The 13,936-nt window shown below is 36.3% G+C and overlaps 2 protein-coding genes across 2 annotated transcripts in view; one reads left to right on the top strand and one right to left on the bottom strand.

Annotated features, from left to right (window-relative positions):
- LOC123551141 (transportin-3-like) overlaps window positions 1-2,455 on the bottom strand; it is a 39,313-nt gene extending 36,858 nt beyond the window's left edge. Inside the window, 1 exon segment of the mRNA XM_053542073.1 lies at window positions 2,272-2,455. Within this exon segment, the coding sequence (XP_053398048.1) occupies window positions 2,272-2,388 (117 nt within the window). The 5' untranslated portion in view covers window positions 2,389-2,455.
- Window positions 2,456-6,259: 3,804 nt separating this feature from the next.
- Window positions 6,260-9,179, top strand: LOC123553260 (uncharacterized). The gene is made up of 4 exons (XM_045343003.2): window positions 6,260-6,396; window positions 7,160-7,330; window positions 7,847-7,972; window positions 9,043-9,179. The coding sequence occupies exons 1-4, from the start codon at window positions 6,363-6,365 to the stop codon at window positions 9,129-9,131; spliced, it is 420 nt and encodes a 139-aa protein (XP_045198938.2). The 5' UTR covers window positions 6,260-6,362; the 3' UTR covers window positions 9,132-9,179.
- The last annotated feature ends 4,757 nt before the right edge of the window (window positions 9,180-13,936 follow it).

The following is a 13,936-nucleotide window of genomic DNA, read 5'->3' as shown; positions in this document are numbered from 1 at the left end:
TGTCTAGGAAAACATATACAAATACAAATAGTTACCCAAAAGAAATAACGAAACAAGAAAGAATAAAAACATGGCACCGATAAAAAAAAAATTCCAAGTTTTGGGTTAAAAAATTGTTTGAGTCGCGGCGATTTTCTTGAGTCGGTCGCGTTACCGCAAACAAACAATTTTTTAAGGATGGCCTAAAGGAAAATTTTGCCGACTCTCTCCCTTTGAACTTTATCTGCCATGTGCTGATGTTTATTTCAGGCTATTCATCATAATGTGTCAGATATATCAGTTCTAAATAGGAGACAAATTTAATGTTTTTTGTTTTATTTTTTAAAAAAATACTGTACTGCAAAAGTTAGTGATGGGCCGATTAGCGGATAAAATCGATTGATGGCTAGAAAAGCCCAACCGATTCCGATAATAGATTATGTTTTCTCAGAGTCGATAGCAGGTACGAATCTACACGGGTACGAATGAAGGTTTCCGAAAGGAAATACGGTGCGTGAGAATTTATGTTTACCTAGAAATATCCGAAATATGGACTACCTGAATGCATAATGGATAAAACAGAAGTATGACGACAATCAAATTTTAGTATTTCGTTCAGTTATCCATTGAAAATGGATTTTAAATCTTACAGTTAGGCACAGCTGTTAACAAGGCGGTGTCCAAAGCGTCAATAAAAGTGGGGCAAAAAAATTAGCGAAACTTTGATGATTCTTCTTATTTTACAACGGTATGTTCGAGGGAATTTATCTGTCAAAACTGGACAATAATGCCATCAAATTTCCGTGTCCATGATGTAATTTCAGTGGAAATATCTTTGGTGTTCTTATGCAGTTGCAGTTGTCTTTGAGTTGTCATGATATTTTCTGCAAAAATTCCATATTTCCTGTACCGCTGACCAGTGTACATATGAAAACAGATTAAACTCTGATTTTTAGCTAATGATCTTTTTACCAAGCTTCATGACATTCAGAGGTCGCGAAAGCCGTCGGACATTTCCGGTAAATTTTGATCCGGTCCGGCGTGATATATAAGTTCCCAGACCGAGTGTCCGATAAAAATTGCAGGTCAATATGACAAAATAAGAAGAAAGTCCTCCACAATTTCGCGAAAGTTTGAAATTGTAACATGGAATCCCGAGAAATTGATGTCAAACTATATTTTAGTAAGCGCTTGTATCACTGGTACTTAAAATAGAAACAGTGGAAACCCCTCACGGCATCATGACAATTCTAAGAATGCGTGTTATCATTGGATGCGTACTAATCATGGATGGTACTCGATTTATGTACGCGGGAACCAGAAGGGAATTTACAGAAATTCCGAGGTAATCTTTGTCTTTATATGTCAACATCAACGTGGCTCGGTGCAAACAACAGACTTGTGGGGGAAAAGACAGCAATGATAGAGCAAATGAATATGAATAAAATCAGTAATCCTTTGGAAGCAAAGAATGCAACCAAGAAGAATAACAGCAGACTCGTTTTGACTGAGTCTGTTTGCGAGAGGAAATGAAATGTGCAACATCTCTCACGGCCCCTACTGGCCCTAGCAACAGCTAAGGGGGACTCAAGATCTATTACACATATGTTGAATGGACTCCATGGTCCCAAAGGACCAGAAAATATAACAACACTGAACAGGGTTCTTGGAAACGCCGAAATCGGCGTCCCTGTACGCATAATTGGTCCTGGAATACGCGTTTTTTGCAGCTTGGGAGTCCCCGGACGCACGTTTCTGCAGTGAGACGCAGTGAAAATTAATTGATTACATAAATTGCGAATACACAAGGTTTGACCTGAAAGCAAAATATGTGGGCGGAGTTACACGCTTGTCACCGATAACCGCATATAGCCAATCAGCGTTGCCCGTTTCCACTTCATTCGAGTGAAGTTACATCACGGTGTATTGATTTTGTTGTCCTTTGAAAATATCAGTAAAATACCTCTGACAATTGCCAATGTGTATTGGCAAGGATCATAATTTTTGGCGTATTTTACACTGGGACGCCACTTAATGGAAGCCCTGCATTTTTTTTGCAATTTCAAACAGCAGGGGTTAACAAACACCTAGCCACTGCCTATATTATTGGGCAGTTCATAATAGCACATTCTCTAATCAGCCCCTGTGTCTATTTTTAGAATGACTTTAGGATGATTTCTCCTGATCTGACCATGACTGAACATATTTGGGAAATATTTCAGTCAAAACTCGAACAGCTTACAAAATGAAAAATTATTTCCCCACCCGCAAATGTCTAGAAAAATTATGTACCGATCTCTGCAATTCCCCTAACCAAACTGATGCCTTCTCTTTTCCTACAACATCTGGATTATTGTATAACGCTTGGAGAGCTTGATTAACCGTCTCTATGGACGGTGGACTCTCCATATTTCTGTATTTCTTAAATAATTGCCCAAAAAGGCCAAAATTTCTTGCCGGAAGTGTGTTTTGTTGATTCAAGCGCATGCGCAGTTTAAGGAAGCTAAATAACGAAAAATACTAACAACGCAGATATACCCACCCGAAAGCCAAATTAAGCACATGGAATTTTGATAATTTTAAAAATATTTATTGTTTCCTTATATAATGTATTTTTTTGTCCCAAATACGTCACTGAATATTTCTTTCTATTTAACTATCTATCGTTATTCTATCTTCTTCTTCTTCCAGTACTGTATAGATATGGTCAGGAGTCATCGTCTGACTGTATAGTTGACCAGCTACCTATCTATCTTCTATTACTGTCTAACCCAAGAAACTTTTGTACACATCAAACTACAATTTAAATGTTAGTAGAAAATGAAGGAAATTCAGGCCAAATAAAAGTGAAAGGAAATGTGTCTGTGATTTAAAAGATAAAACAGGGTTGAAGAGCAAGGTTATATAGTGAAGTGTGTTCAATATTACAAATAGCCGCATTGAACTGCCCAAGAGTTGGAAGAAAGGGAATGTGAGGTGGAAGATAATTCCTAAGGACTTTAGTCCTGGAGAAAAAGGAGTATTTGTAGTGGTCAGTGGTTGCAGAGATTAACCTGTGAAACATCGGATGATAATGGCGTGATTGCCTTGGGGATGTGATAATCTTCTAGATCTATGTGGATTGCAACCATTTGATTTGAGAATTGAAAAGAAAGAGTCGGAAAGAGGGCGTGGCAGTATGAATAGATAGATAGGTATATTTTATACATAAGAGAGAGTCGGGAGTCAATGCGCCGGAGATCTAACCTGTTCCATTTTAGATCTAACCTGTGCCATTTTAGTCTGTATAGCATGTCAGTGACTCTGGAAGTGCGATATAGCCCAACGTGAACTGTCTTTGTACCGCTTCTATCTGGTCTATTTGGGTTTGTGTGTATGAAGACCAGACATAAGAGCTATATTCCAGCTGTGTTCTGGCGAGTATCTGATATACCATGGACTTGAGGTGTTTTGGGTAGACATTTATATTCCTGTGAAGGAAACCTAGGATTTTTCATTTTTTTCATTTTTGGCATGTAACGTCTTTTACTTGTCTTTAGATTATAACTCCTGAGTGCACCTGAAGACCAAATTTAAAACCGCTGACCTTGACGTTAAAATTCCTTAATTTGACTACATAAGTGTACATCAATACCCTGGGATTATATTTGTGTTGTAAAACTTGTTGCTGTATCAGATATGTTACTAACTAATAGTAAGTATTAATTAATTGTAACTGAAATAAGTATATATTTTTAATAAGTTCATTTATATAAAAAGCTGATACAAGAGCGGTTAGTAAAACAAATATGTCCCTTATGATTGTCTGTTCAATTTTCAGTCCCAATATTTACTATGACCCTGACCTTGAACTACTGACCCCCAAAATAGTAGTCGTCATCTACTGATCACGGGCAAACATCCAATGAAGTATGTGGACTTTAGGTCAAAACGTTCTTTATTTATTGAGCCGAAACTGTTTTAGTCTCAAGATCACTGTGACCTTGACCTTTGACATACTGTCACCAAAATAATTAATGTGAAGTTAACTTACTAAGCGGAAACTATTTTCAGTCCCCCGATGTCAAATTAAATTTAATCCCTTTCAATGTCGCACTATTACTTTAGACCGAACATCGTACAATAGAGATTACATGTTGACAAGGGTCAAAGCATACTTCCAGGCGTATGTGAAACGCGCTTTTTATACTGCATTGCGCACACTGTATACTTCTTTCCGTTTCCGTCGATTATTAAATGTAATTCAGTTAACAGCATAGGCATTCGGAACATTTGTTTGGTCTATAATGATGCTGTATATGAAACAAGAGCTGTCTCCATAGGATGACACATGCCCCCCGATGGCACTTTGAATGAATAGTTATGGCCGATGTTAGAGTTTAGGACCTTTGACCTACGGAGCTGGGTCTTGCGCGCGACACGTCGTCTTACTGTGTCACACATTCATGCGTAGTTATTTTAAAATCCATGCATGAATGACAAAGATATGGACCGGACACGCCCATCAATGCACTATCATGAAAAATGACCTTTAACGTCTAAGTGTGACCTTGACCTTTGAGCTACGGACCTGGGTCTTGCGCACGACACGTCGTCTTACTGTGGTACATATTCATGCCAAGTTATTTGAAAATCCATCCATGGATGAAAAAGATATGGACCGGACACGCCCATCAATGCACTATCCTTTAACGTCTAAGTGTGACCTTGACCTTTGAGCTACGGACCTGGGTCTTGCGCGCGACACGTTGTCTTACTGTGGTACACATTCATGCCAAGTTATTTGAAAATCCATCCATGGATGACAAAGATATGGACCGGACACGCCCATCAATGCACTATCCTTTAAAGTCTAAGTGTGACCTTGACCTTTGAGCTACGGATCTGGGCCTTGCGCGCGACACGTCGTCTTACTGTGGTACACATTCATGCCAAGTTATTTGAAAATCCATCCATCGATGACAAAGATATGGACCGGACACGCCCATCAATGCACTATCCTTTAATGTCTAAGTGTGACCTTGACCTTTGAGCTACGGACCTGGGTCTTGCGCGCGACACGTCGTCTTACTGTGGTACACATTCATGCCAAGTTATTTGAAAATCCATCCATCGATGACAAAGATATGGACCGGACACGAAAATGGCGGACAGACTGATAGACCGACGGACCGACAGACCGACAGACGGTTCAAAAACTATATGCCTCCCTTCGGGGGCATAAAAAAAACACCCATAGATAGTCCAATCAAGCACCCATTACTTTATATTAATTAAAGGTATACACTTCTGCAGTGCTGCATTTCACGACGCCTTTCGTTTCACGCTCTGTCATTTTGCAACCAAAAAAGATATGGCCAAATATGTGCACGCCAACATCCGTTGAATAATATCTTTCAGCTCCAGGGTAGAACTTTTACATGTCGTCCTTTTTTTAAACATTGACTCAATTTGACAATTGCGTCAGTCAGAAACAATCGTTGCGGTGCAAATGTCACGACTAAACAGCCATTTTGTTTTTGTATAGATTAACTTTGCTGTATTTGTTTTTATGACAAAAGATTTTATGAAAGTGAATGTGCTAAATATGAATAATTATCACAACATTTTAGTGATTAATAGTTAGCTAAGGCGTTGAAATAATAATAATAAAAAATTCAGCAAAAATATAGCTACAATACATGAAGTTTGTCATGCATCGGCAATAAAATCAGGTCTCGTTTTGATCGAATTTTCTTATCAAATAATGTCAATATAAGTATCCTTTGTACTTTTATTGTTATTTATATAAATTATTTTAACGTGTCATCAATCCACACGTAGTTATGAGTACCAGTCTATACAATATGTCGCCCGCCCGCTTAGCTCAGTAGGTAGAGCGCTGGTCTACGGATCGCGAGGTCGTGTGTTCGATTCCCTGGCGGGGCCGCGGTATGTTCTCCGTGATGATTTGATAAACGAATCATTCGTCCTCCGCCTCTGATTCATGTGGAGAAGTTGGCAGTTACTTGCGGAGAACAGGTTTGTACTGGTACAGAAATTCAGGAACACTGGTTAGGTTAACTGCCCGCTGTTACTTGACTGAAATACTGTTGGAAAACGGCGTTAAACCCAACACAAATAAGCAAACAATTACAATTTGTCGGTTTGATGGGTCATCATTTCGGTGGTTGTAACAAAGTCGAACTTAATTAAGGTGTTCTGAAGGTTGCAGAACACTCACGATTTTCACTGATTTAACGTAATTTTGTCTTACATAGATTAAACCTACCAGCAGATGTTAAATCCCATTGTACGCAGACAGTATAAAAGCAGGTTTGATTTCATTTGCACTACTGTATCAATATAAGTTTACGTACAGTGCTCCGACCAAGTCTGCAACCATGATGAAATTTTTGATTGCGGTTTGTGTGATTGGTAAGTTAATTCAATAGTTAATTCTATGTTTGTTAAATTGAAATTAAAGTTTAAAATCGGAAAAAATATATAAGGGAAAAAAGCAAGTTCCATGTAGCTTTCTTTTTGGCGATGGATTTTGGAGTCGTTAGTTCAATCCTCGTGCGAGGCGTATATTCTTCGTGACGAATTGATAGAATATATTGTGTCTGAAATCATTCGTTCTCTACTTTTGATTCAAGTGGAGAAGTTGGCAGTTTACTTGTAGGGTACATGTTAGCACTGGTACATAATCCAGCTAACTGCCCACCGTTAGATAACTGAAATACTGTTGAAAAAACGGCGCTAAACTAACTAACTAAATAACCAAGTAACTAACGAAATTATTTATACAATTGTTGTTTTATTCTGTTTTTGTTTTTAATGAAAATATTTTAGTTTTTCACTTTTACTAATGATTAGCATTTAATAACATTACCGCCGGACTGTTAAATGTTTATTATATTTAGCCTATGCGGTGGCCCAGACTAACCACCAAATGTTTATTATATTTAGCCTATGCGGTGGCCCAGAATAACCACCAAATGTTTATTGTATTTAGCCTATGCGGTGGCTCAGAATTACCACCAAATGTTTATTGTATTTGGCCTATGCGGTGGCCTAGACTAACCTTCAAATGTTTATTATATTAGCCTATGCGGTGGCCCAGCTTAACCGCCAAATGTTTATTATATTTAGCCTATGCGGTGGCCCAGACTAACCACCAAATGTTTATTACATTTAGCCTATGCGGTGGCCCAGAATAACCACCACCCAGGAAACGGAGATAATGTACACCATCACCCGCATCCAGATGGCGACCTTCACCGTGACCATCACCATCCTTGTCCTGACTGTACTGATGCAAACCAAACAGCTGTCTGTGTCAGCGGTGTGTGCAAATGTGAAACTATCAGTAAGTTCTTTTAATTAGGCGTTTAATTCCGCATTTGTTGGCGGATATAAACTTATTATTTTAATTTTCTTTTGAATTAAATCATACCATCTCAGTTAAACGCATTTAAACTTGATATACATTCAACAAAATGAATAAAAAGTCACGTCTATTTCATTAATATTTCAAATATTTGAAAAGTGATTGCGTAAAGATATTAATATTTTTAAGTAATTTTTGGATCTTGAAAGGTAGAAGACCGTTTAGCAAAATGTTTCTGAAAACAACGGCGAACAAAACAGAGGGTGCATTTGTTTTTTAAATTTCGAAAAATAAAAAAGCGAAATCTGTAAATGCCAGAATGTTTTACCTTTCGACTTTTTAAGATCAGCAGCCAGTAATAAAATTTTCAGACTTGGAACTGTAATCTTGTCACTTGTGGTCAAAAACGTGTTTGAAACATAGATCTTATTTTCGCTGGTATCTCGATCTTAAACTGAAGCTCATAGTGAAATTAGAAATTTGTTTTTGTCTTAGCGAAACGTGCGGCGGGCTGCCATGATCACGACTGTACATGCCCACCTGGTCAAACAGGTTTCTGCAATCAGAACGATAAATGCGAATGTGGGGACCATAATACTGACCCTGTAGGTAAACGTGCAGGTAAGTTTATAACAACATTTTCTTTTAGCTAAATAATGTTCCAAAAACATTCATTCTTATTAAAAAAGTGTAATGCTCCAAGCACGTTCATTAAGAAACTGTAATGTTCCAAATACGCTAATTAAGAAACTGTAATGTTCAAAGTACGCTAATTAAGAAACTGTAATGTTCCAAGTACGCTAATTAAGAAACTGTAATGTTCAAAGTACGCTAATTAAGAAACTGTAATGTTCCAAGTACGCTAATTAAGAAACTGTAATGTTCCAAGTACGCTAATTAAGAGACTGTAATGTTCCAAGTACGCTAATTAAGAGACTGTAATGTTCCAAGTACGCTAATTAAGAGACTGTAATGTTCAAAGTACGCTAATTAAGAAACTGCAATGTTCCAAGTACGCTAATTAAGAGACTGTAATGTTCAAAGTACGCTAATTAAGAGACTGTAATGCAAAAACAAACTGAGGACTGTTTGAATCCGCCATTATGCAACTACATTTTTTTCGCACTATTTTCCTATTTAATGTTTGTATGCCTAAATCAGATATGTTCCAGATACGTTGATTAAGAAACAGTAATGCTCCAAATTTAGGTTCATTAAGAAACTCTGATGTTCCAAATATGTTCATTAAGAAATAGAAATGTTCCAAACACGTTCTTTAATAAACTGGAAAGAAACGATTTTTCTTTGACATCAAAATAAATAAAGTCAGTTCGTCTTTTTTAAATACAAAGATATTAAGGGGCAGCCATTAAAGCAACTCGTATCTTGATTTATCTCCAACACATATTGTTTGGTCTGCATCTCTTCTGGTAACGTATGTCGTGAACTTTAACAGTAAGTATTTCCAAAAAAAGAAGAAAGAAAACAAACAAACAAACAAACAAATAAAACTAAAAGGAAGAATAAGCACATCTTGTATGTGATAAAAATGTTGAGAAATAGTCTTAAAATTCTATCGAAGTCTTTTTCTTCAGGTATGCCAAAAATCTAAAAAATCTAAATGTATTGTATGCATGTACATAAACATTTCTTTTTTATGAGTATGGTCCTACTTAACCTTTATTTTACAGCTCAGACGTGCACTACAGCTGATGATTGCCCAGAATGCGAACACCATGGCTCTAAAGTATGTGAGAAAGGACATTGTCATTGTAAATAATATAATTGAACTCGAATGTCTTTTTTTTCAAATAAAGGTAGACTACTTTCTTAGCTTTTTTATTTACCTGGAATTAAAGCAATGTACAGGCGGGTCTGGCTGAATGAAAATGTGAATTGTAATGATATGGGTATATTTTCATTCTGTCCAGGTTATTAGACATGGAGTTTGTTCCATTCGAGCTAATTAGACATGGAGTTTTTTCCATATCATTATATTCTTGCACACCGGACTAACATTTCCGTTGATTTTACCCATGCCGGCAAAACCCGCCTGGTACCTCCGGTGCCAGATGGCTCGCGCTGTTAATGACAACTAACTATTCTTGCATTGATCTATATACTTTATATAAAATGCGATAAAAATCAAATACCTTGAAAGTTCTTCCTCATTCCCTATCATATATTTTTCGGCTCAAAATAAAATAGGGTTATTATAATAGAAGCTAGAATTTGGATTCTGTATTCGGCTCGAGTGGATATTTGCCAGATCGGATCTTACAAGGCGCGCAAGCGCCAAGTGTGATCCGACCTTGCATTCCACAAGAGCAGAATACAAAATCCCAGCTCTAGCTACGGTTATAGTAACCCTTTTATTATAGACATCTACCTTTTTTTTGTTGTTGTTTTGTTATTGAACGAATACTTCAATGTTTATCGATATTAAAATGGAACTAAGTGAAGTATTTATGTGCGCTCGGCAGCATATAATACGGAAGGTACAGGACGGAATTTAAAAGGTAAAATACGGATTTTTTTCTACCTGTTCATATTTAATTGTGAAATACAAGCCGATTATTTTACAGAATTAATTTCTATATAGGTATATAATAAATTAGTTTATCATATACGTGCTAATGAAATATCGATATTAATTAAATAAAATACATAGTTTCATCGTATTATTTCTTTCTGCACAACATCTTTTCTATATTATCATTGGGCAGTGATTTCTGGATCATGTAAAGAAAATATACATATGAATAATGAAATAAACTATTCCTGTGTCTTACAAAAGTCAAGATATAAAATTTAAATGATTGCTTTACGCCTATCGTACATTTTACCCGGTATGACCAAATTTAAGGGTTCGGCACATGAGTGGATTGAGTTTAATGCCTTAGTTTTGCGAACGTATGACCTGGATAGCACACCACGCCGTACAACACAAGGGAGACAACTCCAGTGTTCTTGCAATTTCCCACAGAAAACATGGTCTATCTACCTCTATTATATCCGCTACTTGTTATGGTTTCGACCCACGCTTGTTTGTTTTTAAGAACAGCGATAGGTAATGAGAGTCATTTTCCAATTATACTGTCCAGGAAATAGTCCGCTCGCGATATTGTCATGCAGGACATGAAGCATATTATACTTTTGAAGGATTCTATAAACATCCGGAATAAACCCAGTATACTGTTCATCATGATTTATAAAAGACATTAACCGACTGGCAAAACTTTTCGCTAAGCAGGTTGGTGGCAGGCGACACGGCTGACCCAGGAATTGAGTCACACTCAGTAGAGTTCCTCTCAATTTGGTCGCTGCTTCCTGCAACATTCTACCCGTTGACAGATATCGATCACATACAAACCAAGATGGGTGTAAATCTCTTCTTCACTTATCTCCTCATTGCCAAGTTTTCACTGTCTTTCACTTCGGGGTTTCCCGTCTCGTTGAGAACTATAATCGCACACGTATTATAGCCAAAACGCCACTTACACGAGTTCTTGTGACTGATATTTAGCATTTCACCAAGTGTGCGTTTTGAGAACGAAATCAGAATAATGTCGTCTGCGACGGTTAGAGAGCACAACTGATAGTTATACAGACAAACACCAAGACCACTTTGTTCCAGTTCCTTTATGAGACCGTTTATATATAAGCAAGATAGCAATGCGGCGCAGATTTCTCCCCTTGTCGCGTACCTTGATCATGACCAATAGGGAACCATTTCGAAACAAAACTACGGGTATGAATCGTTGCCCGCGGCACAAAATATGCCGTCTTATTTCGTTTAAACGAAATCATTCATTTCGTTTAAACGAAATAAAAAGAAAAGTCTCACATTACCTAATTGGAAAAATGTGTGTAACATGTCACTTTAGGGGCACCGTAGTATACAAACACGATCTCTCCTATAAAACAAGAGGGCTATACTGATCCTAAATCTTTCACCTTACCTCCAATATCTGACCTTGAATACGTTTTGTATGATATGTAATCGTGAATTGTAACAAATGTGTTTAGTATGAAGAACATAAATGCTGAAACGTTTAAACGAAATGATTTGGTTTAAAACGAAATGATTTCGTTTAAACGAAATAAAAAAAAAGTATTACATTACCTAATTGGAAAAAATGTGTGTAACATGTCACTTTAGGGGCACCGTAGTATACAAATCCGTTGCACTTTCTATTTTTAGTACTAATAAGACAGAGATCGGATGAGCAGACGCCGAGCGACGATGTTTTTTTTTTTGTAAACAGTGATGTTTTTCTAACGGTTTAAACTTCCTTAAAACACAAATTATATCAATAATTTTTTGATCAATGGAAAGGTTATAAAACAAGCAATTTATTAATAACTTTTAATTATTATTTCGAAGTAAAATGGATTAATTATGAATGCTTAACTTACAGTGTTTTTCTATTAAGTTTGAACATCGCTACGGCGCTATTGAAATCATATGTCATTCAAAATGGTAATTTATTTTAAAAGATAATTGCATAGGAAAATATGAAAATCGTAAGCATTTCAAAACTTTTTGAATTTTTAAAATCCTTCAATAAACGAAAAAGTTATTAAAAATTAAAAATTCCGATCCCATACATAAACAATGTAAAAACAATTGTTCTGCCAACCACCAGATTAACAGGTGTTACTGTGTTCTCTCCTTATTAGCACTTTTTATCAGGGGTGGTATAGTACGTCATCAACAGGTGCGCGCAACACTTCCCGATGCGGCTTTTTTATGTCAAAACACCTCGATTCGGTGAGTAAACTTGCGATTATTTCATTGGTAACGAATAGATTTGGAAATGACATATAGTCTAAAGTACCCGCATGTGTCTCTAGTTTATCACTGACGTTTGCATTTTTCAAGAAAACCTTCCGTTTAAGAGAACATTCGAGCACAATGCACTTCATGGAATCACTTCCCCATTCACCACACCATATTATACCGCATAAAAAGAGTTTTCATGTATTTCTAATGACTAAATGCCTTTACGGGTGCTCTTTTATGGCAAACAGAGGTCAGTGATTCCTTAATTAATTATTGCAATCGATAGTTTCAAAGAAATCAGTAATATAAAATTTCGCCTTCCCGGTTCACCAGGTAAAACGATGCACTTCCCAGCTCACCGCCCGTTTGGCATCGTGTTTGACTTAATTATATGTAGCCCTTCAATTTATTTTGACGCATGGTACTTCGGTTGCCATACCAGCAAAACTAGTATTTAGCAATGAACGTTTATAAATGTCAGTAAAACAAGTGTTTAATTTACCTTTAAGGGCTATATTATGAACAGATTTACTCTTTCTTTTTCAGATCACAACGAAACACTGAGATATTTCTGTTTATCAGAATTAAATTATGAAGCTAAACATCTTGGGGTTCAGGCAGTATGATATTCCGTAGACAGATTAACATAAACTGCATATAGTAATTCATGCATTTCTCGGGAATAAAATGACACGTCAAAAAAATCAGAATTGTAGAAAGAACAATACCCGCTTGTTGTGGATGTTTGTGAAAAAGTCAGAAATGAAGACCACAAAAGTAGTCGTTGTTTGAGGTTCACTCACTGGCAATATGTGCAGACACCGTTTAAAACAGCTCACTGTTACGTGTGACCACTACCGTACAATATTTAGCCATGGACAACTTTTGTAGACGGAATTTAATGTGATTTTGCAAGACTTCAAACAATTGTGATTTTTTATTGAAACATGTTTTGTTTTGTCTGTCTGTGTTGAAGTCACAGAGTCTTGTCAGTGCCTCTCCTTTCTTCTAAATAACATTCGACAGATTTTGATGAAAGGCAACAACAGTATTAAACTTTGTATGAAATGTAATTGACACTAATGCTCATAACGGGTAAAACACAACAATGTAAATATTCTTGTTATCTCTATGTTTCGGTCAATAAACGTTCACAGATTATACTACATTGCCACTTTATCAATTTTTGTGTGTTTTTAATGAAATTTCTGAGTTATATTTTATTAGTGTAGTTGCGGAAAACCTCAACATTTTCCAGTTTAATGGTTTCAAGACATTATATTCTGATTTTTATTGATTTTGAAGTTTAGGCAGTGCACCTCCACTTCATGTCTTTCTGTGGTGTCTGAATATTTCCAATTGTTGAGAATATGTGACATAGAGATGTACACTACTTCTTGATCGAAGAAAATTAACATGCAATGTAGAAAGAATGTGTCAGATATGCCATCTTAATGAAACTAAAGGTGAATTTTATTTTTTTTTAAATGTTGAGTTATAATGAATTACGTCCAAAGTTAATGAAACGTTATCATAATACTCGTATTTATAAGTGTGTATAAAATTTAGAATTGCTACAATCAAGTAATAAATCTACTTTTCGTTGATTTGTGTAAATATATAAATTAGCTGATAAAAAGGAAGATGTTGCTATGTCTGAAAGTGTATGTGCGTATGTTTATGTCACAACGGCTTCCACTGTGTAAGGGTTTAAATAAAATATCAGTAAAAATTCTTTTTTTAAAATATCTGTTTTAAAACAAAATTTTCAACAAACTAAACAGTTTAAGAAAGCAAAA

This window comes from Mercenaria mercenaria, chromosome 4, assembly GCF_021730395.1.
Source record: "Mercenaria mercenaria strain notata chromosome 4, MADL_Memer_1, whole genome shotgun sequence".
NCBI classification, from domain to species: domain Eukaryota; kingdom Metazoa; phylum Mollusca; class Bivalvia; order Venerida; family Veneridae; genus Mercenaria; species Mercenaria mercenaria.
Note: the sequence above shows the minus strand (reverse complement) of the source record. Positions and strands in the feature narration are given on the sequence as shown.

Coding starts and splice junctions, on each gene's coding strand:
- LOC123553260 (XM_045343003.2), top strand. CDS start 6,363: ATGATGAAATTTTTGATTGCGGTTTGTGTGATTG. Junction 6,397..7,159: donor GATTGCGGTTTGTGTGATTG/GTAAGTTAATTC, acceptor TATTACATTTAG/CCTATGCGGTGGCCCAGAAT. Junction 7,973..9,042: donor CCCTGTAGGTAAACGTGCAG/GTAAGTTTATAA, acceptor TTTATTTTACAG/CTCAGACGTGCACTACAGCT.